Source organism: Anoplopoma fimbria, chromosome 7, assembly GCF_027596085.1.
Source record: "Anoplopoma fimbria isolate UVic2021 breed Golden Eagle Sablefish chromosome 7, Afim_UVic_2022, whole genome shotgun sequence".
Lineage (NCBI taxonomy): Eukaryota > Metazoa > Chordata > Actinopteri > Perciformes > Anoplopomatidae > Anoplopoma > Anoplopoma fimbria.
Window position 1 is genome coordinate 18,616,813 of NC_072455.1, and position 26,920 is coordinate 18,643,732.

The 26,920-nt window shown below is 39.5% G+C and overlaps 1 protein-coding gene across 3 annotated transcripts in view; it reads right to left on the reverse strand.

Annotated features, from left to right (window-relative positions):
* The window catches only part of LOC129093422 (glucosidase 2 subunit beta-like), a 103,880-nt gene that overhangs the window by 11,033 nt on the left and 65,927 nt on the right, over positions 1-26,920 (reverse strand). For all 3 annotated transcript variants that reach the window (XM_054601437.1, XM_054601436.1, XM_054601438.1), the window contains 3 exons: positions 21,120-21,189; positions 19,405-19,494; positions 5,999-6,070 (listed from right to left, as the gene is read on the reverse strand). In XM_054601437.1, coding sequence (XP_054457412.1) covers positions 5,999-6,070; positions 19,405-19,494; positions 21,120-21,189 — 232 coding nt within the window. The remainder of the gene's footprint in view (positions 1-5,998; positions 6,071-19,404; positions 19,495-21,119; positions 21,190-26,920) is intronic.

Sequence of the window (26,920 nt, forward strand, 5' to 3'; positions counted from 1 at the left end):
TTCTAACTTTCATAGGATATATTTATTTTGTTTTAAAACTTCAAAATCTGAGTCATGAATCTTCTTCCGTTTAAAGTCATCCACTAATCTTTTGTGGTTTGTATATTCATACACGCCAAGCAGTGTCTAGAAGTAAGTGTATCTGTTTTGTCTGTCCTATCAACTTTGGATGTTGGGCGTAATCCAAGCTCGTACTGCCAAACACAGCATGCTCCTCGCCAGGCCCTGCATAATCTCTCTCCCTGTGTTCTCTAGATGATGACGAGCGCAGAACAGTTTGACCCTAGCACAATAGAAGGTCCTAGCTCCTTCAACTTTACGGGGCGACACACGCCGACCTTGTGACCCCAACATCGCAGCCACCTGATTTCCCTGGAGTCCCAAAACAAAAACTCATTTGATGACCTTTAAACTAATACTTTCCTCGTCCACGGCTACATTTAAATCATCTCACTTCCTCTGTCTAGTGCAAAATATGCTTCATATTGGCATGGAGATGCTATTATACTTAAATGTTGCATCTTTATTTATTTGTTTTGTGTAGCACAAAAACATTGAGGTGTTTTAGCACTCATATAAATGAACTTACATCCAGTGTCCTATCTACTATTTTTCTTTTCTTTTTTTCTTGTTTCAAAGATGGTTGATTCACATTTTTTGTTATTTATCAAAATGTTTACTTACAGCTTCCCTATTGGCCTGTATGGGAGAATAAAGTATAATATTTATGTTACATATTTGGCTTAATATACTGATTGAAGGTTTATGATATCACACTTCTTGTTATTGCCCGAGTCCAGACTGTTCCATGTCATTGCAGCTGATATGTTTATCCTAAGCTAACATTGAAAGGGCCAACATAAATATTTCAAATGCACTTATGCTCATGGTGAAAGGTTATTATGGGAAAGCGCTGTTGTGAGGGCGTACTTTAAAAGGGAGTTGTTTTCTATAGTTGTTGTGGTTGTTAGCAGGAAATGACTTGAACGCTAAGATAATTACTGGATGTTCTTCCTGGGGACTTGTGTTTTAAAAACTTAAATGGATCCGACTGATAGTGAGTTGTGGTTCTGCTTGTATTTAAGCCATTAGAGTCATTTCAGAGAAATTAAAATGAGCATATATATTGGGTGATCACTGTTAACTTGAAGACTTACGTTATATATATTTGATTGCATAGCTGCAGCATAAACCTGTTTCTTGTTTTTAGTTGACTGCACATTCTGTGTTTGTTGCCAATGAGAATTTCAAACTACATTTCACTTTGTTCTATCCTTTGTCATCAACAATGGAATAATGTTCCTGCATCCAATTATGTTCCTGAGGTTTATATTATGGTGTTATTGTTTAATTTTTTTGAAAACATGAAAAGGCTGTCACTTTGTTTTGCCTCCATTTTCTTTTTCTGGCCCTATGTTTAATGCTGCTCTTGTTCGCTGTTATATTAAAGTCTTTATTTTTTCGACCCAGACTTCTGACGCATGAGCAGCCTTAATTACCAAAACAACCAATGAGCTGTAGGTTGCATGACAAAGCACTTCAGCTCCTGGCACATATTCTTGGACTATTAAGGACAGGTTGCGGGCGTCAAAATAAATGACGAATAAATATGTTTCTTCATTCTATCATGTTATCACAGACACGTTACATGCAGATTTTTCATTCTTCTTCAGTTTTGACACTTTTGGAGGGTGTAGACACCATGTCCTCTGTAATTACGCACATGGAGTGGACTATGCTTTCTTTTAAGCTGTGCAACGTTTCAATTGGCAAGTGTAAAGCAGAATTTAAAAAAATGTAGGCAGCAAGGACAAAAAAATTGGAGTTTAAAGAGTACTAAAAGTGAGTAAATTTTTTTTTTTTTTTGCAGTGTATCAACTATAAGTCCTTTTACAGAATAGCTAAACATCTTGGTATACAAGCTACACTATTTTCTTGTAAGTAGATGGGACGATCAAGTATAGAACAGAACAGGAGGGTGTTATCTGAGATAAGATTAGAATAAAGACTGGAAGTCTTGTGGCACAACTCCTCCTTTACGGATTAATCATATGAGATACAACTCATAAATTAGCTTCTGAGATGCTAGTAGGTGGATTTTTTAAAGAGCAGGGGGGACCGTTTCCTCCTCCTCTCAGTCTTAATGGTGAGCTATGCTTACCACTTGGTTGTAACTCTCATCAGTGTTAAATAACACAAATGAGTACTATTTATATTCTACTCTAAGCAAGAAGTGAATAACAGTTAACCAAATCTTCTGTCACGATAGAGTTCGTTTCAAAACAAAATATCAACATTTATATCACTCTATAGCATGTTTTCAGGTAATTTAAAAATTGTAAAATGAACATAACAGTTTGAAGAGAAATCATTAAAGAATAAATATTTACGTTCACACACTGACTATGTTGTACGCTTTCACACAAATAGAGTAATCTAATTGGGACAATAGGTTTGATTTAACTGAGTTTGATTGGATTTTCTGAGATATTTGAGCATATGCCTTCATCAATTTAGATGACGTAATAGTGTTTTAGTCTTTTTCAAGGCAACATACATATGTGCAACCCGGCTGGAAAGATGCTGTCTGAATGGCAAATGCATTACTTGTAAACCACAACATTGTGTATTAAGGCATTGGGGGAAAATAAATAAAATAATTTGAACTTTGAACTCAACAAATCTTCAATAGCAAAAGGATCAGTGGTCTCAAGCAGACCCTCTCCAACTATATCCAAAACAAACATTATGAGCTTCAACACATTTTTTACGATCACTATTAGCGCAAACACTCCAATGGAGATGTTGCAGAGAAACACATCAATACGACGGAGGCTTGTGGGAAATGAATGCGACAGGCCAGTTTCAAAGGGAGATCAATGTTTTGTTTGCATGTACAGTATGTGTGTTGTTTCTTCCTCAAACAAAGAGTTAAGTCAATGCTATGTTATATAAGCTCATAGAAACACAAGACGATAACAAACAGAACACGCCATGTGTGCTTCTGCAAGTCACTGATATACATACGAGTGTATATATTTGTCTTTTCAGGTGGACTGCATTTAGTAAACCTGTGTTTTGGTGATTGTACCCACCATGTCCGCCTTGGGAAGGGAGGGGGTTGGAGGGGACATTATGAAGATGGACGACGCTGTCACAGTGGGATGGTGTTTGTCGCAATGCAAGCATTTTCTTCTACTCTATTATCATTATCAGAGCTGATGTTATTGTTTCAATAGCCATTTCAGGAATCGGTGGAGCTGCTGAGACCAAAATGCAGAAAAAGCCAAATGGAAAACTGGAACATTGCAATTCAGGCAGTGAATATGAGTTGTATAATATCTACATTTACAGATAATTGGGAGCATACAGTATGACTGCTGCGCCTTATGAAATCTTTATGACTATGTGTGTGGCCACAATATAAGAGCAAGCAGTTACAAAAGGAAGTGTTCCCAGGCTGATTTATTGTTTCTTAAGAACATTTGTAAAGTTAATGGTCTAACGCCATCTATGCTGCAAAACCAAGCATGAAGGAAGGTTAGGGCTAAGGGAACAATTGTAACGTTTATGAGCCTCGACACACTTCACAAACTGATCGCTGGCCAAGAGCCGTAATCACAATTCAGCAGCAACCCCACTCATTTAATCGTGCAGAAACGTCACCTAACTAAACCGAATTAGCCGAATTGGTACAAGGGAGCGTTAGCGACGTCACCGCCACAGCAGTAACAGCTTCAGCTCCACACTTTCATTGACAGGCCACACGTGTTAATGCTGCTTCTCTCTCCCCTCTCCCTTCTCCCATGGTTGTCCTTTAGAATGCTGGAGCAGGTGTGATAAATGCTGCCGTTTAAATCAAAGCGCCCCCCTCACCCCCTCTGGGGAAAAGGAGGATGCCTCCATGCAGATTGATATCAGGAGGCCCAGCCATATCCTGCGAGGACTGACTGATGGTCTGTCTGGATAAAAAAATGAACTTTATTCCCAGCATGCAAGCTATGATTCATGTACCTCCCCTCCCCCTTCTCCCCCAAAACCATTTCACATATACCTTCACTACACACACTCTCTGGAAACAGTGTAGTACATCATATAGTGCTGCACTGCTGGCTTACACCCAGAAAATACCAATGAGGTGTTTTTGTTTGCATGTGATCAAACACAAATGGCATTATTCTTCCATTATTGTGTTGAGGATAAATAAAAAATAGAACATCCTTCTAGCCTCTCTAAGGATCCTTTCCTTAGAGAGGCTAGAAGGATGTTCTATTTTTTATTTATCCTCAACATGGCCATCTCATCATGTTGAATTCTGGCCTATCTAATCAATCCTATCTAAAACATTTCATTTGCAAAACATATACAGTTTATATACTTGAAATCATTCCCTCAAGTTCTGTTTGGCAGCGATTTTGTTCCAAACGGAGTGACCAATTCACATGAGTTGGAGATGTGTTTGACCACTGGTTCTGTTTGGTCCTTATGCCCTTCTATACCATCATGAGTGACAGGCAGACAGAAGAGCTGGGGTCACATTACTCAGTTAGCATTCTGTTCTTCCTCTTTCCTGCGCTAAAAACATGGTGAAGCATTGCACTTTCCGCTCCAAAAGTGAGTGGGTAGTGTGGGAGGTGGCGGTGCAAAAACAACACAGCCCTGCTTTAGATTCCAATTAATTTGCCATCTGAAAGCAAAACTACATGTGCAGAAAGGGATAATTGCTAATTAATTATCTTTAAGGTCTCACAAATATCCTAAAAAAAATATATGTAAAACGTAATGGCATCACATCTCAAAGAACAAATGCTTCGACACGTTGTTTTCTGTGGTCTTTTGTGCCTTTACATTGTCTGTTTGCAAGATAAGTATGTGCCAAAACAGCATTGCAATTGAGTCCTCCTGCTTTTTCCAGAGAGGTTTCAATGTTGATGGAATGGTTTCTTTAATTGCATCCAATAAAAGTGTCAGATCACTGACGGTTAAGGCTATAGAGAGAGCGGAAATGGACAGCGGGGTGACATCCCATAATTATCCCATAGTTTCTAAAATTCAAAGATGAGAAAAACTTGGACTGATGTGTATACTTTTTCGTGATTTATTTGACAGAGATATTAAAACTGTTATGTGATAATAAGCAAAACTCAGCAGCTAAACGACAGCCATTGTTACAAGTTCAGTTGGTAGAAAATATTTTCGACCAAGAAAGTTATACTTTATACTAGGTAGTGTTTTTGCGGATTGTTTGCTGATCAGTAGACTGACCCTATTGGGTAAGGAAGAATGAAAAAAACGAACATTTTGTTACATCCAAAAGTAATTTTCTATGGGGACAGAGTTGCATCTTTCATAGCACGTAGGCATTTTGATACACACCAATGTCGAGCATTCAACAAAGCAAATCCCAGGGGGATGGTAAAAGGCCAAAGTATAATCCTTAAAATGAAATTAAAATCCTTTGAGGCTGAGGAAATAAAACCCCAGCAGTACATGAAACCTGCCCCCTGCTTGTCATTGATCAAAAGGTATTAAAACTATAATAGAGATCTGTTAGCAATTGATTAAAGGTCATATGAAGCCTAACAGAGATTGAATAACAATTTTAAAAAATCAATAGCAAAAATTGTGGTAACTTCGTATGAGCACTGCAACAATGATTAAAGGAGTGCAGTGGTGGTATTTGTTTCAGGTCCATTCATGAAATAAAAGCGAATTTATCTAATTAGTATAAGAAACAGAAAATTAAAATGTATCGTCTGACAACTATTGTCGGATTCCTGAAGCGGTTCTTGAAAAAGCCTTAACCTTGTGAATGTGTTCTGCTATAGACTCTAAATGTCACAGCACACAATGTTGTAAAGCTCTTTGAATAAAGTGTACGTCATATTAGATATTGCACTTGTAATATATAAGGACCATTGTCTCTGAGATAGGGACATTTGTCACCGTTTTGGATTTTCCTTATTAAGACTAAAGAAGAAATGACTGAGGTACTTACCCTAATGAGACCTCTGTTCCTGCGTTGCTCTTTTGTGTGACTTGATTGAATGGACACAGCGTATAGGTATACCTGCAGAGTGAAGAAGAAAACAGAACATCCACATTGAGTAAACTGGTAGACAAGTTTTAATCGATGGCGATTATACTTTTCCTACTTTATTTCTTACTCATTTTTGCTGGCTTTGACCCAAAACAACTAAACCAATTAACATCAGCATTGCCAAAATGATTGGCCATATTTCATTTTGTTTTATTTAAAAAATTATTTATCACTGAATTGTTTTCATGGGTGTATATGTTAGCTGAGAAGTACCAAGAAATACCAACAAAACTGTGGTAAAGGTAAAAATAAATGTTTTATGTAAAACTCTAAACATATGTTGTAATTATTTAACCAGATATAAGCAATTAATGTAAAATATACTATGGAATTATACTAAAACTGCTCCATGCAATATTTCTAGTTTAACGATGGATCACGAAATGTTACGTTTTACTGCCTGCAACTTTTTCTTTCTTTTTTTCACGAAACGGCTATGGTAAACCTACTTTATTCTAATTGCTCAGTATTTAGCAGTAGGGAGACAAAGCCAGCATCTAGCTGGTGAACATAGTGGAGCATTTAATGCCTAAAGAACCAGATATCTTCGGGAGACCAAAAACAGATATAAAGTGAATATTGATTTACATTTGCCAGGTGGCCAGAACCAACAAATCCAAATGAATAGGTGTGTAAATAGCAACTGTTTGCAAATTCTTTAGCCAAAACCACTTCATAAGGTGATAGGTTGTCAGTGTTGTGTTTCCATTGACCCAGTTGGCCAAATGCACCAATAAAACGGTTGAAATAGCATTTGAAAAAAAAGGTCCTCAAAAGTACAGTGTCAGTCAGGCTCTACGAAAAACAAAACTTACTCAGCAGACAGGTAAACTATGTTGAAGACAAGTCAAGTTCCAAAGCACTGATTTGCTGAGCAGCATCATTGAACAGTGAGACTGTCTTGGCTTAGAGGTTACCTACAGGAACACAAGGAGCTACCGGTTACCCTTCCACCCGCAGCTCTACTGAGGTAGAACCGAGTCTAAAGCAGTTAGAGATGTGTAGAGTCCATCACTAATGCACTTGCTGGGGATAGTAGAGGCACAATCACAAGCTCAAAGAGCTTGATTGTGAAACCGACAGTTGGAAAGGCAGCACAGCTTTCTTCCTGACATTTGAGCCATCACACCGACTGTTATAAAAGAGCTGAGGATGTCCAGACAACCACAAGAGCGATATGGAGATAGAATAAATGAGAAAGTGCAGAGCAGAGGAGAAAAATGGCTGCAGCATAAGTAGGTGTGGGCTGGGAAGTGCGGGGTGGATCAAAAGCTGTCCGAGAGAAAAGCAAGATGAAAGAAAAGACAATGATGAACATCAGAGAAAGGGGGATAGTGGGAGAGAGGTAAGTGAATGGTTGGCGACTTCTTTTGCTCTTGCTCGTGTTTGGGGATTGTTTTAAATGCATCTCATTTCAGAGACTTTCATATGCAGAAGGTATTTATCCTTTCATGTCTACTGTATGTTTCGACAGGGATGTCCATTTCCCCATCCGCCACATATAGGGAGAAGGGAAAAAATAACGGAAGCATCTTTTTTGACTTCAGAGTTAGCAGTTCAGCTCGGAGTAGAATTAAATAGGTCCCACCATGACTAAACCTTTTGAAAATCCATTCCCGTTCAAGAAATTTGACACAGCACATCAAGGTTCCTCCTGGATGTTTTCTTAGTTATTATTTTATTATTTTATTCTAAAACTATATACCTAACAACCATGTTAGCAGCACTGTTGGTGGTTCGGTCCATCTTCAGAATGTAATTTTACATACTAGGATAAATCATACTGATTTGGTGACTCCCTAATGTTTTCTGTAGCACCATTATAAGTTGTTACTTATCCAGTGAAATATCAGGACATATCCTAGATAGATTGGCACAGGGTGTTACATATAAATATATATATTTAACATATACATACACAAGATCCCCAGAGGATGAATCCTTATGACTTTGGTGATCCCCAGAGATCTCTAGTGCCACCAGAAAGTTGCCATTTGTGGCTTTGAAAGAAATGTTGGATGGTTGGATTGCCATGAACATTCATGGTCCCCTCAGAGTCAATTGTAATATATTTGGTGATTTTCTGACTTTCTGACTCATCTAGCCTCATCAAAAACATTCCCATTAGGCTCTGCTGAACCTAGAGCTGCTAGCATGGGTATAGACTCTTGGTTCCTCTCTTCATAATATAATAAGAGGTAAGAATTGGTTAAAAGTTTCTTCACAACTATCCTTGACCTCTTCAGGGATACTCAACACCTTTAGTTGACTCCAACATCACATGACCAGTTGAGACCTTACATAACTGCTGCATGGTCAACATAGTTAAACAGAATTTGAAACTCAGCTGTGCTTTGGTCCAAAACTGTAAGATGTGACACAATTTCTCAACCAGGACCTTTAGATATGCAATCAAATGCCATATAAAATTAGGCGATGTCTGCCAAATAGCCTCCGATACTAAATTAATGAATATGAAAACATACAGGCTACATTACTTAGGCAAGTTAGTAAAGCACGTATTTCAGTGACAACAAACTCTCATCTGAGCCCAAAACATATGGCTGATGGACAGAAGTGTAGTGAGCAGAGAAAGGGGGGGAGGTAACGGAGTAGCACAGTGAAAAAGCAATCAAATGAGTCCCATAAGGGAGTACCCCCATGTCCGTAGCGCTCTTCCCCCTCTCTATCACCCTCTCTCTTACCCTCTAGGCAAAGCCATCCATCCCTGCCCACTTTTGCTGACACGCCAGCACAGAACACTTTCACACACACACAAAAAAAAAAAAAAAAAAAAAAAAAAAACTAGGCTATTTATGAGTGAGGGCACTGCAGGCTGACCTTGGATGCTAGCCTCCACGTGGCAGCTTGTGAGAAAACAAAAGCAGGCATGGCAACACAGAAAATGTGTCGCTGGGTAAAAAAAAAGTTAGGAGAGATTAGAAATGCCGAGCCCAACACGCAAACGGAGGTTAAGGTTGATTAGCAGTCTGTCTCCGAGACAGACACTTCACATTCTGCCGCCTGCAATACATAAATGGGACACAGCAGAAAGGTCAAAACAGGCGCATTTATACAAACTGTGCCCAGCTATCCTTAGCAGATGAGCACAGTGTGACAAGAAGGAGGAAATATCTAAAGGCTTTGCGGAGAATAAACTGACAGCAATAGAAATATAAGGCCAAAAAACAAGGAACAAAGAAAAAGACAGAAGAAAGAGTAAGGCAAAAGGATAAAAAGAAATAAAAGTGTGTAAAAGAGTGAGAGTGGGAGGGAATCAGAGTGTGCTGGTGGTGACGCTGCACATATGAATCACCAACGCAACAGGTCGCGGATATGACAGATGATGACGAGCAGAAAAAGGGACACTGGGCGGAGGATACAAAGGATAAGAAAGATGAAAAGATAAAACTTGGAGGGTCACCAATCAAATCTTTGACAGTAATTGGAAGACTGTGGCTATGATGACAGATCATAAAATGACAACAGTGGTCTTCCCATCTGGGTTCCTGAACTCCACATGGGATGTCTTTCTGTACCCAACTTTTGATCCGTCATCGTCAAAACAATTCAGCTCTGAGGCTCGTCATAATAAGTTGGTACCACTGTGTCAATCTTTGGCAGGTGTTCTGGGACCTAAAAGGTACATTGTTACGTAGTAAATATGCTAGACGCAACCACTTAGCACCTCAGGCAGTATTCCATGCTTCACTGGATCAGACTGCAGGTTCAGTTGGCTACTTTCCAATTAAAGCTACTTAAGTTAGACAAATGGTAGCAATAAGGCAGCATATAAGTCTTTGTGTTTTCTAATATACATTATTATACATCATTGAGAAAAACTCAGATTTTTGGGGCTTTTAAGAGATCATTTCATAAGTTTGTTTAAACTCTTTATGATAGTCTGACTCTTCTCGGTTTTTGCCCCAAACCTTTCTTTAGCTCACTGATCTAAGCTTTTATTTTTTTGCTGTGTACAATGTTACTATAACAAATCGCAAGAAAGTCAAAACTCTACATACCGTTGTATTAAACAGCCCATTGTTAATAAGAGATCTAAAACAGTCATCAACTGCTACTCACTCGGTTATAAAGGGAAACAAAGACAAGTATATTTATTACTCAGTCCACCGAGATCCACTCAAGAGAAGGAGAGAGAGACAGCAATTAAGCCCTTCTCCCACTAGACTGCTCTGTGACGCCGTGGGTGGAGTTCACTCAGGGTGACACTGCAAACTGCAGCAACAGCAACACTAGCTAATTGGTTTACAGGTAACACTGTGTATTATCGGCTGGCATGGCAAAGGTCAAAGGTGGCTCAGTAATATATAGTGTTAATTGTTTAACAGTAAACTTTGCGGGGGAAAAAAAGTGTTCATCTTGATAGCACAAGGCAACCTTGGTTGACACATTTAAAAGTAGCATATCTTTCAGTAACATTGCATAAGAGGTTATACTCTAGCTAGCTGTATCGATGTATTCAGTCATTTCATGTTGTTGATGATGATATAAAGGATTCACATTATAATCTCTGGCAGCAGGATAACGTGTTCGGTCTTATGTGTGTGCGTCCATGAGTCAGTCCGTGACCGAGTCTGGGCCTCTGTGTCTGTCCACAGGTAATCTCGCATTCCGCAGCAGCAAGCTACATTATATTTTTGGATGTCCAGTGATGGCTTCATGCTCAAGGACGTCTCGTGGTTGCAGTTACTCACACTTTCTCAAAACACCTTGTATTGCCTTTTGTATACTGCCAGTGACTGAATCTTCACTCACTACTCTTAACTGACCCCTGGCTGGCACGGCCTTGCAAGTGATAACACAGCTGAGTGCATCTTTGACCCCCTATCCGCTACGCTGCCACCAGTTGGGGGATAACAGTTTGCGGTGTGTTTGGCTAAAAAGCTAATAGGACTACCCGTACATACACTGCTGTACCTTGTTTCAACTGAGCCGCTGCTGCAGAGGGGGTAGACAGCTTGGTGAGTTTGATTCTGTTTTTGGCAAAATGTTATCACTTGTCTTAAAGGACGACTTTGAACGTTTTTATAATGCTCAATCCACCCAGAAATGTGCACACCCCTTATACAGAAACTATCTATAAAATGAGCCGTCAGGACTTATGTGAGATTGTGATGTCAACCGTAGAAGTGCTGCTAAACTTTGCCTGGTTCTTCCACAACCTGAATCAATAGTGAACCATCTGACCTTCTTGTAAAAGCATCAGTGTTGTTTAGCACCTGTCTGTCCTTTAAATCAGCAGACCCAGCTTTAGACCCTGTGTCAACAAATCTACACCTTGCTGAAGTGTCTTTGATGCAGCTCTACAGCTGCAACTGAGTCCTTGTTACAGGTTTACAGCTGACCACAATACCAACTCTGAGTTACTGCAATGCCCTGCCTCATCTATAAATGTATTTAATATAAAGCTCACACTATTTGAGCAAAAAAAAGAAAAAGCTATTCTGGATTATACCACTTACTGTAAAACACTACTTACCTAAACATACTGAATAAAATTAAATGTTCACTTGGAAACGGGCATTCCCTGACTGAACTCAGACAATCAGCCTACTGATGGTGTTACTTGCAAAAATCAAAACCTTTCTTATTGTGCTTGTTTTTTCAGTTTCTTTTTCCTGATTTAATGTTAGCTTGTATTGATTTTATTTTACTGAATATTAATGACCATCAGACAAGTATTTTTGTGTGTGTTTAGAATATGATTTTTTGAAATACGGATTACTCAGTAGTGATGTATTTCAAATGTCTCCAATCAACTTTGTTATAGGTGTAATGTTGCAGAAATCAATCCAACACACACACAAAAAACACAACTGGCTTAAAAGAAAGTTTTGTTTGTAAAATATAAATCATGTTACTCCTTCGCAGCAGATATAAAATACACTGTTAATAACACTTTTACAGAGGCCTGTAGTTTCTTGAATATAGACCCAGATGGTCTTTGCATGCAGTACAGGCCTATTTAAATCCAACTGGCTATGAACATACTGTATGATTAATAACCGTACCCTGCTTTATTGTTTATATTACAGCCTGAGTTTAAAGATTATTTCCTTGCAATTACAATGACTTAAAACCACTGTATAGTATATGCATACAAGTAATAAGAACAGGCCTATTCTGATTCTAGGACCAACTGAGTTATCAATTTTTTTCCATAAATGCATCTAATATAGTAGCAACTACTGTAAGAGATGAAGGTGAAAGTGAGACACTTTGAGTAATGTCCCAGTGGTGAAAGAGTTCTGCAGAGTATGGATCCCTTTCCCCCAGTAAAAGACTGAAAGTTCAGCTATGTTGAGACCCGAAAGGTCAGCTCATCAGGCCTCAAGTGCAATTATGGGTTCAAATTCCAATTGTGTAACTAATATTAGGAAGACTATTTAAAATTCCGTTTCCAGGACTTTTAAAAATCATCATGACCATTGTGAGATTAAGTCACTGCAATTCCTTTAATTTAGTAATCTAGAGGAGAGTTTGTTGGCAGCTCAGAGACCCAATGCCAGTTCATCCTTCTAGAGCCAGCTTTAAAAGAAGACAAACTCAAAGTAGGCCATTTTTCAGTTTACCTTCATTTTCCACATGGAGGACCACAAATGAAAGTCTATATAAAATGCTGAAAAGTGTTCTTAGGTGGTGGAGGTTCACTTTCTTGACAGCTTATCATATTTTCGCCTTGAAATTCTTTATGCAGAGCTGAGAGTCAGTGCATACGATATCTTCTGTGCAATAACATGAAAAGGTAAGGTGAATGCATAGCGGAGAACCCAATCCCAAATAAACTACTCAGGAAAAAAAATGATAGTAATGCATAGCAAAAGAGCCTTTCAAAAAGATGGTTCAATTCATTTGAAAAAAAACAAAACAAGCCAAACTTGAAGCTTATTTAGTCTTTAGAGCCATCACTAAGGGCAATGAGGCAAATAGCCTCTGGCAGATCATTTAAAGCTGCATTCTCCCAGCCATATCTCAAGATGTTACATTATTATTGCTAGAATATTTTGTTCTCAAAATAGGTTAAAGCTGAGGCTTGTGGAAGATATGATAAGGGGTAAGTAATGGGTCTTTTAAATGTCTAAAAAATGCACTTAAGTGAATCATAGAATCATAACCAAATTGCCTTTTCTAGTTGCTAATCAGACTTCCAAATGGTGGTGCCCTGGGGTAATTTAATTAAAAATAATATTATTCAATATTTTAATTATTATTTTTGATAATTACTAAATTATTTTGATAGCAATTTGAATGCCTATTTGAGCTACTGCACTTACAAAATGTGGTGCCCTGTTATTATTAATATATTTTGCTAATTTCATCATTAATTTGACTGATAATAATAATAATCATCTATAATATTTGCTAATAACCAGACCTGCTCATACATGTGTTCCGAACATTAACATTGGACAGAAGCGACAGGACACATTGAATTTGCTCCGCAGCTGACACAGGTTTGTCAATTCATATACGTCTTCTGGTCTAAAGGTGATCTGATAACCATTATAAGGACTTTTTTATGCCTAAATATAACTTTGTTTTCCAAAACTTAATCTCATCATTTTACATTTGAAAGAGTCATTTTCAAATGGAGCATTTTCTTTATCTGCATGTTTCAACATTAGAACAACATAGCAAAAATGGCTTTCTCAGGGTGGGAAGTCATTATGTGCTTCCTCTGGCTGTTAAATATCATTCTCAATTATAGAATCTTTGGTGTAGTAAATTGATGAGTTTTGCTCCAATTTACTCCATACAATCGCCACTCCTCAAAATACATGTAAAATGGGTCAAACTCACTAAAAGTCTCAGCCCCATTTCCAGGCAGAAAATGACTGGGGTAACAGGTCAGTAGATCAGAACCACCACAGCTTTTCTAATGCAAACACAAACTATTCTGTAAATACAGACCTGAATGTTAGCAGGGTAAAAAAGTGGCTCTTTTTATACATGATATTATGTGTACTATGTTTGTACTGTATTTAGACAGCATATCAAGTTATTAAAACATAGTACAACTGCTTGTTATGCAGTTGTACTATGTTTGTACTGTATGTAATACTATAGACAGCATATCAAGTAATTACTATCAAAAAACAATGCGTATAAGTGGGTTAAAATAATGTCAGATTCATGTTCAACATGGCAGAAGCATATAATGTTTAATGAGTCATTGAGTCTACTGCAGCTTATTGAAGCAAGCTGCACTACCAAGTAGTAGTAGCAGAAACTACTCATTAAAAGATAAACATTTGTACGTCTAGGATAGTAATAAAACTTTCTCTGAATTTATTAGAGTTGCTTAATTAGATCATATTAGAAGTTATATAATTTTAGCACTGTTTAACATAAAGGATTGTAATATGTTTAATAATCTTACACAAACAAACTTTACCTGTCTTATATGCTAGCAGTAAAACCCTCGTAGGCTACAGTTCGCCGAATTAAAAGGAACAACAGGGAATGTTTTTCCAGTCTAAGTGTCCATAATTTGCACATTGACAGCTGAATACCCACATGAATGCCATACATGGTGACAGAAGGATAATCATTAGATATTTTGTCAGCGCCTGCGTGAAACTTAAGAGAAAAGCCAAGCTGACCCAGGCTCACATAAACACAGGCAGGCTCCTCTGTCTTTCTGTGGTTTCCTCCACACAGAGAAAACGAAGCATAATTGTATCTCATGTTTTGGTAGCTAACTTGAGCTGGTACAGTACTAAAAAAGCAGGAAAAAAAGACCTTAAAACAATTCCGATGATTACCTTGGCTTTAAAACACCTGAAACTGCATTAGAAACAGGAAGTCCTTGTGTGCAGTGACATGCTGGATAAACAACAAATCTCTAAAAGGTCGATCCAGACTGTTTCAACAATACCAACCCACAGAAACTCTGCTCAGGCCCACTTCTCTGGCTATAAAGTTGGCAGCATAACAAAGACTGATGAGATGTGATGAATTTATGACCCCACCAGACGCACACGCATTCATTGCCAACCCACAGGTCTACTGAACCAACAGAAAAACTCATGCTACTTCAGATGGCAGCCCCTGCTGTGGATTGGGCTGAATCTCCACGTGCCTTCGGTTACTAACAGAGAAGAACCAGCATCTTGACAGCCAAGGGCTTTGTTGAATCAAAATTGCGTGAGCGCAGTGATTCAACAGGAAGATAAACTGACTGTGACCAGAAAAAAAAGGACCAAGTCTTCTCCCAACATAGTGGCGCCTCATACGCGCACACGCACAGACCTCTGCGCGAATATATCAGCAACCATCAACTGTTGGGTTGGTGTTGGTCGGATGAAAAATTTTAACATTCATAGAATTTTTTTAGGAACCAGCGGGCTTGAGGCTGACAGCCACAAACAGTGTAGAGAAGTCCGAAAGTATTGATATAGAAACTAACACGTTGGTAACCGTTGATAATAGGTGTTTTCGGACCAAACTGTTCTGGCGACTCCCTGGGAGGAACTGCCAAATTGGGAGCTACCCTGAGACTTGCATACCTTCAAGGATTTTTGTCTGTTTGCAAAAAAATATCAAAGCTGGCCTGAGCTGCTCCAAACATCTCCAGAGGGGAGATTGGCAAGTCGCTAAAAGCTCTCTTAGCTTTAATTTGCAATATAAGATAAATAAACTGTTTTACATGACACAATCATATTAACACAATAAAAATAGCTGTCACAGAAGCACCTGGAGAGATTTCAGACTGCTTTTGCAAAAAAACAACTCAAAACGCAGTTCTATGAATTACTAACGTTTCTAGCTCTTAAAATTGGGTTACTTAAAACTCAGAAGAAGAGGAGGTACGAAAACGCAGAATGAAGAATATATAAAATATCGCCAGCCGTATCTTCCAACAATGTTACATTTTCCTTGACACGATAGAGCGGACATCTTAAAGCAGGTGAACGCAATCTTCTGGCCCCTCTGCTACTGACAAATGACCAAACGTGACCCTTTAAAGTGAATTAATTGCATGAGCAGCTCATTAAGAGTAATGCTAAATGTCATGCTTTAATTTAACAACAGTATCTGTGCCACATCTATCATAAATTGAAAGCTACTGACGACAACATTCCAATTATGCTTAACCAGGCCCTCTGCCTTTCCGTCCCCTTGATAAACCCAGGCAAACAAGGTTATTATTTCATTTGTGTGCCTGCATGCATTTCTCTGTAGTCTGGTATTGCTTTCTGGCATAACATACATTTTCTAATAGCAAAAGAAACTTATGTTGGGCATCATGAATATCTGTGTTAAATTACATTAACATTGAAAGCTGTTATGAAACCTACCACACATGACTCTTCATTTTGTATGTTACACTCACGACAGTCAGCAGACACATCTAGGACTACACCCCACCCGCCTTGAGGTGGTTTGTATTGAATTTGAAATAGCTGCCTCTGGGTTATCCGGATGGAGTCTCTTTCGTCCCTAGAAGAACCCAGTGCACTGTTTAGGCCATGTGATGTTCCGCAGACAGTTGGAAGTGTCACTTGTGCTGCGTTATCCTTCTCTCTTCTCTGTCAAAGCTGAGCCACAGTGGCGGGCATGACTCACTGAAGTGCTGTACTTTCTAATGACACGAGAGTGGAGGCTGAGTCAATCTGACCTGACAGTCTTGCATAAATCACGGCCCTGCGATTTAAGTTGCTTTGAGGAGTGTCAACAAATCCACAGGAGGAATATTAGACTCTCCTGTAGGTAGGTACTCCGCCTCTGAGAACTCATTATGGGGTGTCTTCCTTCATGCTGTGCCAGGCTGTGTTGACTGAATTGCCAAGCTTATTTCTGATTCACCGGCAGAGGCCCGCGTTTTAAATTCCCCACTAGTGATAAGGCTCCACCAGCATCCGAAAGTCCATTTCAGGGGGAAAACATGGATTTCTAAAGGGTGATTTTTTGCGAGGTGAGCGTCAGTTCAAATGTGAAGTAATGTGAAAATATAAATTTCAGCACCTAGCTTCTAATCTTGCTGTTAATCATGAATCAATCAAGAGTTCAGCAACCCCCCTCCAATGAAATGAAAAAATATGTTCCCATGGATAAACATGACAACACCATCATGAGGCAAGGCACCAGGAAGGCTTAAGGAATAACTCAACAAATAGGTGCAGCGAAAAGGACCCCCCCTTTTCAAAGACAAAAGAAGAAATCTCAGCTGACACCTCAGATAGAAATGAAACACACTTTCAACATCAACAAGTTTGGCCTGCCGCATTAAAAGAGTAAATAGGAGCCAATCCAGTTTCTGTGAATTAAAATAAAAAAGTAATAAGCTCTTTCTATTTCCTTGCTCCACTAGTGCAGCCCAATACAGTGAGTTGCTACACACTTTAAATGTCAAAAAATGATCTTCAAATGGCAGCATTTTAGACCTAGTGTTTGCCACACCCAGCAGCAGTTAAACATGTACAGCTATTATTAATATGAAAGATAGACAGCATTTCAACTCAGCAAACTTTTATGGCTCCAGGCTCTTTTCACCATATTGGCTGCCAATCAAGAAAAAAAGGGAGCAATTTAATCAAATGTGAGAGATCTAAACATCAGGGAGGGCGATTGTAAGATGGTTGCAACCGATGATCAAGAAGCTGGAGAAAGAAGTGCGTGATTCTTTTCCATTATTGGATAGGAACTGTAGCCCTGCTAGTTTGCTACTGGAGGGCATAGGAGGGAGTGTTATAGAAAGCCGTTGGTTTATGTGTCTGTCAATGTCAGGTCTTTTCAGGATCACAGTTCAAGGCGAACAGCAAGGATAAAGGGGGGCAGGGAAGGGAACTGGTACATTGCTGAGAGGGTGCTGGTAGGTCAAAGGACCTTCAATTGAGTTGATGCTACGGATATTGTGCTCTTCAGTCATTTGAAGGCCGCCCATTGGATGTTACCAATAGGCCAGGGGGAAAAAAGGTAAGAGAGAAACTGATACAAGTTGCATACATTGGAGTAAATTTACAAGTATCTTATTGCTTTACTATTATAACCTGTGAAACCGTTAACAACATAATATTGCTTTGCAAAACTACATACTGCAGTTAACATTATTCCCCTTAGTTAATGATGCACCGCCAGTCAAGCCTTCCAGTCTCACACAGCAGCCAAGTGACTTAAAAAAAGTGCACCATTTTTAATTTAATGCAGTGCGTTAGTTAGTTAGTCTTAGTATTTTAAGTATGATAAGAAAAAAACCGTAAGATCAGGCTCTTAATTTAAACCTGAACACTACCCTGTTTAGCTGCTTTGCTTTGTATTTTTAAAACCATATGTTTCACTTTGAACATTACATTAGAATAGGCCTATAGAGTCAGGACTAACCGGTATGTTTCTGAACACACTATCTCAGACAATGACTTTTTCTGGGATTTGTTGTTGTGTAAATAAAATTATATTATCAATATCATTGGAGCCAGCCCTCCTACATCATGACATAAAATCATATTGCAACCAATGTGCAATATTGTTACCAAAAACTGTCTAAGTAGACAGTTCCCTGGCTTATGTACAAGAACTGCAACTCTCCTTTATCAGATTTTGCCTCCTAAATGGCAAACTAAGCAAACAAATCACACTGGTGTATAAGGGCATGGGAAAACCACTGATTCCAAGAATGCCTGATAAATGTATTTGCAGTGCAGATCTCAGATAATTTTCTTTCAAAACTGCAACCACCCACAGGCTTCTAAAGCTCCAGCTGGCAAGCACTCCTGAGGAGAACAGATTCTACCCCAGCAGGGGCCATAGGGATGCAGCGGAGAGAGTAAAAGAAGCTCATTCCGTTGATTAAATTTAGTTGATTTAGCTGCTTGGCTTTCTCCAGGGTGACTTGGAGCTCACAAATTATCAACTTTAAATGGTAGATCTTTACTGAGATGGTTCACGTTTGCTCCAGATTAAATTTGTTTAAGTAAAGTTCAAATCAAACTAAGATTCAGCCTCTGGTTAACATTGATTTTGATTGCTCTGGTTAACATTGATTTTGATTCTATGAAATGTTTTTATCCAGTGTTTTTATTTTTACCTGCAGTGCATTGTATTGCACAAGTAATTGCTTTCTGTGATTTCCATTATTGAGAGTAAACATAACTATCAAAAGCTTTATCCAGTTCATGATAAGTTTATCAAAACCATGAAAATGGATTTCTCTGTCAGTGTGTGTGTTTTTGTAATACGATATTATGCGCTACCACACATTTTAGGACTAATTTCTATTTTAATGCCAGATAAAAAAGAAGCATATAAATCAAAAAAGCAATAAAAGTCCTGTCAATACTTACTCATATACTTTCAGCTTGTAACACTGGCTGTTCAAAAACAGAAACTCCCAATCTGGTCCGTAGTCTATGGCCAGCTTTTTCCGGAGATCACTGCGAACACCAAAAAGAACATATTAGACCACTAGCACACTTTAAGCTGGATTTTTTCTTTGAATTGCGGAATGCTAAATTTTAAGCAATTAACAGGTGCATCTGAAAACATGGCACTCTGAAATTACACTAGTGGTATAGTTTTAAGTTAATAACTTCATGTAATATAAAAGGACAGGTTTCAAAATATGCCTAAAAATAAATCACCTGTCAATATGAGAGAAACAATTGTTATTGGAGGGAGGTCATTTGTTTTAAGTCTCTGACAAGCTGCTCTATTAAATTCTAGATGACTCCTAACTGTGCTGACAATGTAGCTTTATTTTACTTGCTGCTTTAGTGACTGACTTCTTTAATAGTGTGTTGATGAGGTGGCCCTTTAAAGCCCATTTCTATGCAGTGTCTCCAATTATCTGAGCTGTTGAGGGCTGCTTTTCTCCACTAATCGCAAACTAGGGAACTAAGCCATATCTCTAACGGCGCACAGGCCCTTATTTCCATATTCATAACCCAGAACGGCTATTGGGGTTAACAAATGTTTGGAGCAGGTGATTGTTTCGCTTGAGGTTGATAAGGTAAAGTGGCATAAGGGGATGATTCGGGGTCAGAAAAGCAAGGCAGGTCGCGTAACTGTGTCTGCATGCAATTCTCTGTAGGGCAGGGGTCATAACATTCATGCATAGAGTCAATTTTTGTGTGAAAACGACCCTTTAAAGCACACTCAAGGAATTAAAGGTGTGGACTAATAGGGAAGAGACTTTAATTTCATGCTAGTTTCTAAAGGTATGAATGCACTAGTGCTGCATACTGATAAAGGACATGGCCTGAAGAGAACATGGGGGGATCCTCTCCAACACACATAAATGTGAGTAATTGACCAGGAGCAATTGAAGCAAGGTGGACAGAGAAATAGAGAAACCAAGGTCATGCCAGCTTCTTTTCCATCTTTCCCCCGTATGCAGGCATTTGTTTAGGGGGGGAAATCTTGACCTTTTGTTAACAGCCATCTCTGTGGTTGGCTCTCCTCTCCGCCTACTGTAATGAACAGTTTGCAGGCCTAAGGGCCACAGTTGCTACTTATCAGCTATTGCTGGCTGGCTCAGAGCTCTGAGAAAACATCTGAGAGGGAGAAAAAGGATGTCACAGGCATTTTAACCCAGTTTCTCTCGAAGGAAATATATGGGTGTAGCTAATTTGTTATGACAGGAGTTCCTTTTTTTAACGATAATACAAAAATAATTGCAGCGTTTGCCAACACTACTTTGTGCCATGTCTGTATTTGAAATGCCACAAAGACATTTGGACAATTCATATCCAGGAAGACATTTCTCTCCTCCAAAAAGGTTTGAATAGGCCTCCCACCAGAGCACAGTAGGCAACCAATAGCGTTTGTTTTTCTTTATTAAAGTTAGCCTTAGTTAATACAGCTTTCTTCATTGCTAAAGCACAAACCGATGGAGTCTACGTTTAGGCCCAGTTACATACAATGCCACCCGGCTAAAAATAGCACCGTGGGCAGCAAATGCATCGTCCACACGAAGTGCAAAAATGGTGACGATTAAGCTGCAAATATGTGACAATGGAAGATAACCTCTGCTTCTATTTCTATGCCATTTCCCCCTTACCTTATTTCCATGTTGACTGTCTCATAGGCTTCTTCTACCTTCTTCAGATTTGTAGCCTCCCACTCTGCAGCTAGACAAAACAAAAGGTCGCACAAATTAACACTGTGGAGTTGTCTCATCTCAACAGCTGCCAAACAGTAGGCACTTAATATAGGCTGTTATATCTAGGACTGGGCGAGGAGCAAGATTGCATATAAACAGAAAAATGCTATTTCCAGGTGTGGTAACTGCCGAAAGGCCCGCAGGCTTATTAGCCTCTTTACATTGACAACTGTGTTTGCCAAGGCAGAGATGAAAATAAGAGTGAATGTGAAAACAGCAAAGGTGGCCACAGTGATGATACGTTTGTCTCTCTTTGTCACACAAGGTAAAAACAAACAAATTAAAAATAAGAGCTGTAAGTTAAAGTCTATATGCACTGCCCTGTTTGCATATTTTCCTGGCCACTTAAAGGATTTACATTATTCCCTGTCCTGTTAGCTCCATTATGGTTTTGAACAACCCCCGAGGGAAATATTGACTCTTTTGCAGCTAAATGCTCCACCGTCTTCACTGGCTAGTTGATAACCTTGTTTTCTTTATTGTTGGGCAGGTAATGTGAGGTGTAGTTTCATTTTTTCCGGGGCTTTTTTTAAACGGTAAAACAGCCTCCTGACACTGCTGAAATTGTGGTTGGACAGAGTTTTTTTTAGGCCTTAAAACCAAACAATGAGATGACAGACACACTAACACTTTGCAAAGCTGAGAGGAACTGCAGAGCCGAGTGATAATTCCCTCCGGGTTTGTAACTACAAGCAACTCCATTCAGTTTATATCAGCGAAGAAGCAAAACATTTCTATCCTCTTCAAGCCTTTTTAAGAGAGGCTGCCACAACAGTAAACCGAATCATATCCTAGGTGAACCGTGTGGACCACAGTGTCCTTCAATGCGGGATTACACCTGAACAAAGGGGTTGAAAACTTAGTGAGAGAGAAGATGGCCAAAAAAAAAAAAAAAAAAAAAAAAAAAATGAAGTGACAACTCTAGTTTAATTGTCTAGTGCTGATGGACCTGGGGATTTACTGGGGTTTTCTAGAGGTGGACAGGTTCATCTCTGTCGTGGAGGAAACTTTCGCTAGGTCCTGGCGCCGTGGCAACAGAATGGAAAGTGTATTCAGTACGGACTGTGTGGGAAGCTGTCACAGCCCTGGTCTTAATACCAATTAGCATGTGCCTTGCATGTGGTCTCAGCTGGTTGACAATAAAAGATACCCCGCCCCACACAATTTCCCCCAGGAACTATTTCTTGCCGAAAAGTGCACAGATGTGGTGTGTCCAGGAGGCAAGATGGGATTTGCCGTGCTGCATGGCTATTTTTATAGCACCAAGAAGGGGAGATCTGTCCCTGATTGCTTAAACTCTCTCAGAAAATCACAGCCATACACAAAATAATCTTCTCTCTTGTATACTTAGATTCCCTATCTTGCCCTATTTCTCTCTCTGTCTTTCTCGCAGACACACACACACACACATACCAATCATGAGGCTCAGCAATGACAAAAGGAGACGCAGAATCCCAAGTGGGTGACATTTGACCCTTTGCAGCAACCTAGTCGTGTATGGAGAGAGCGGTGACGGTAAAGGGGGAGCTAGGAGGGAGAGGACTGAGAAAGCAGCGAGGCGTATAGAAGCACCGAGAGCAGGGAACACAGGGCGAGTGAAGCCTCTGGAATGGTCTTGTCACCAGTCAGGCCTCAATTACCTGAGGCCCATGTACAGTGTACCAAAAAGGCCACACGCTTATGGTCTAATGACTGCAGGGATAAGATTAACGGTCATACGGTCAATGGATGTCATGCCATTACCATCACAGCAAGCCTTAATTAATTTTATTTTTGTTCTCACGCTACATCTTTTAAACCTAATCAACATAATGACTCACTTCAACAATCAGATCTTAACAATTATTTACTGTCGTGCATTGAAATAAATGCCTTTTATTACGATAAAAAAGTCTCCTTTCTCTATAATTAGAGGATGTTCATAAGGAAAATGTAGGACAAATGATTTAAGGTTCAAGAAAAAGTGACCAGTGGATGACATTTTCCACTTCAAGTGTACTGTGCTTTACTTTTAGCACTAGACGCTATCAAGAGAGTTTTTTTGCAATCACAGATGCAGTGTCCATAAATAGAAGAGGAGGACTACACTGTATAGTATATGCCATCTTACAGCGGAAATCTCCTGTGCATACATACCTTGAGCCGGAGAAAAGAGATGCTCTGTTTAAATGCGAAACAAATCAATAAGCAAGGCAATTTTTTCTGCACCTCTAAGAAAAGAAGCCTGGCAGTCTGTGCGATGTGCGCCGCGGTGATGCCTAACGAAACAAGGGCAATGCAGTGAGGCCACCCCTGAACCTCATACTAACAACACATACCTTTAGCTGCATTACGTCGACTATCTGGCACATGTAGGAGTTCGCTTTGTAAAAACCTGCTCTTTAAAATAAAGCTTGGCAGTATGCTCAAGCTTCCATGTTAAATCCTTTTCACTTTCCTTCACAACCTCTTTTATTCACCCCCATATATCAACCTTTTTTATTTTCATTCTGACGTGAACGTTCTCCTCTCTTCAATATTTTCAGCATGAGCTCCTCAGAGCCTCTCTGTCACCCTCACCTCCCTCTCTCTCTAGCTCCATTTTCTTCATTCCTTCAGTATCTTTCCTCAGTTGGCAAACTTGTTCTCACTACAGAGTGGGGGTGGGGTGGGGTGGGGGTGTAAAATATAGGTTAAGGATTCCTGTAATGAAATGTTTATGGCAGGTGGTAACAACGAACAAGAGGCCTTCCAGATACTGTCAACAGGGCTGGCGATTGTATTAATAGCCACGTGCAAGCACCAAACAAGACCACCCAGAGGTGCCAATTATCCGATTTATTTATTTTTCCAAAAAGCTATTCAACAAATGTAATAAAAGGACATTCTGGCGTCACATGCCAGAAAATGGAGATACATGTTTGCATTTTAATCTTAAATAGAACCTACTCAAAAACAAAGAAAAGTAACTAAACAAACATTCAATTGAGAGACAGAGGTACACTTCAGCTTCCTTATGTCTCTCTCTTTTTCAAACCAAATCTCACAAAGGATTCTGAAACTGTAGCACGGGCTGCTGGGAGTTGGGAAGAGGTCAATCTCGCCCCCTGAATAATCTCTGTGTTGGAGTGTCTGATTATATTAGGGTTGAGTGAATAACAGTAGCCGGCAGAAATAGCATCATGTTTTGAACTATCAGTGCAAATCATAGCCTTGTGACTGACTCAGTTTGCATTCAGTCTCCCACACTCTCCTGCATCACTCTTTTTTATCCACAGCAGTTGAAGGACAAGCGAAGCACCTCGGCCAGGATGCACCGGAATTAAGAATGGGTCCATTCACCACACAAACGCCATTACATCAAATCACCAATAAACATTCAAGTGATTGTCATGGAGAAATATTAAACATTTCAGCTTCACAAAAGTTTAGATTTGCTACTTTCTCTCTATTTTATACTGTTAACTGAATATAATTTTTTGTGCTTTCTTGCCAAAAGATAGAGGTGAGATATATTTCACACCACCTGTGAAATATATAATAGGCTACAAACAGCAGCTGGTTAGCTTACCTAAGTCGAAGGATTTCAAACTGGGAAACAGCTAGCCTGGTTCTGTCTGAAAGTAATGACCCTACCAGCACATCTGGTAGTTTAAATTTGATTAAGCTGTACCATATCAAGGTGTAAAAATGACACGTTGGGGTTTTACGTGGTGTCCTGTGCCGGACGATTCCTTGGCTTGGCGAAAGGACTTTCTGGAGTCTGGTCATCATCATTAAGTTGCCAGGGAACCAGCAGAGTCACTGCTCTCAGCCAAGATATAGTCTGGCACATGACTCCATGTAACACCCCCTCTACCTTTGAACAGAGCCAGTCTTTGTGCCAGGCTAACATAATTAACTGCTGACTGTAACTTAATTATTGTTAATATATAGTTATGAGATATTCTCATTTAACTCTAAATAATATATTGTCTTATTTTTTTTTTTTTATCTTAATCTGGGATTGCTTATGTTGTAGACCCAATTTAATGCACGACTTACTGAGATGAAGAGGTGTTAATATGTGATTACAACGGCATAATATTCATATAACAGCGGTAAAATGCACGTAAATGCAGCAGTCAGGGTCAATTGCTCGTATTCTCATCGCGATGCCTAATCACTATTTAACATTTTAACAGAGAATGGGGGCCCAATGAACAGAATAAACAGTCTGTATGGAACGAGTTCACTCTGCAACAACTGGGTGCTGTTTATGAATATGTATGATGTAACAAACGCCTAGGAGCTGACCTACTTCTGTGTCTCCTCTGCTCATGACTTGGTCCCCTTCCGGGGTAACTCTGTCATCTTGCAACATACTGTAATAGCAGGAAGGATGTGACTCTCATGTACAAATCAACATGCTCCCTTTTGATGGTTTTGCAAGTGGTGATATCCGTCTGCTGAGCGAACGTGCTCGGTTGGTGGTTGTGCAGCTGTAGGAACAGTCAAGGTGTAGCAATGACAGTTTTTTCATTCAGTGCACATGATTTTTGAGAAGTTTATCATTTTTACTTGGCTTAATGGAGATGTTAAGATGAAAGACATTGATTTGTACTGGTTCTGAGGGAGTCTTGAATAAATATAAACAACAAATGATCGAATATGTTCTCAAGTAGTCATGTGACGTGAATGCAAGGAGATGCAGGAAATGGAGAAAAAAGGTGATGGACAAGTACGCGCCTACAAAAGAGAGCTCTCGACATAACTGGGGCTGCACACTGGAGACTACTCGTCTGCACCATCTCATAAAATATCTTTATCTGGGATCATCTTGGTATGGTGCCAAACACTGTTAGCTTCAGGAGCTGCGAGAGGAAAAAATCTATTTCAGACAACATGAGACACAGAAATCTGGCAGCCGCTCAAATCAGACTTCCAACATTTGATAAGTGAAAATGGGCTAATTTGGTGTATCCCTCAAATGGTTGCAATCCAATACATATCTCCCGTGGCTATCAAAACACACGAACAAGGGCGAGAGAAGGTGAGAGGCAAATCGTTTCAACCTCTTGCCAACGAGAAAATGTACTAGTAGCTCATTCTATAGCAAAAGGAAGCTTGGTACATTTTCCAAACTGCTCCTCCATTGAGTCTTCCTTTGCTCCTTCTGTTGAACTAGCACTCAAGGTGAGGACAATTATGCTTTGAGGACGCGTCGCCCTTGCTCGGGGTCAGAGGTCTCCACGAGCGCCGTATTAACGTCAAGTACCTCCTGCTTAACAGCTCGCATCTAATTTGGTAAGTGCTGAATTGAGCCTTTAATTACCATCAGCCCTTGTAAAGGTTTTTAACCCGCTGGAGCACCAATCCCGGTGCTCTCGTACACACTGAAGCTCCGCTGTCTCAGCTCACATGCCAATTCATTTGTTGAGTGCTCAGATGCATTGTCCTAGAAAAGCTCCCTAGTCACCCAAATGTGAACTGAGGGACGTGTTGAAGCATTTGGATGTGGGAGACAGCCGAGGCATGTTGATAGAAAGCATAATAACAGAATAACAGTAATGTTTCCGAAGAGAAGACGTAATTATGATCTGCTTCACATCAAAATACCTAATCTTATACCTCCTTAATTCTTGGTCTTCAGATATCTATGACTCTTACATATCTATTCATTCCTTCTAAGTTTACTGTTCTTAGACATGCGCTCATATCTTTAGATGCAACCTCACTAA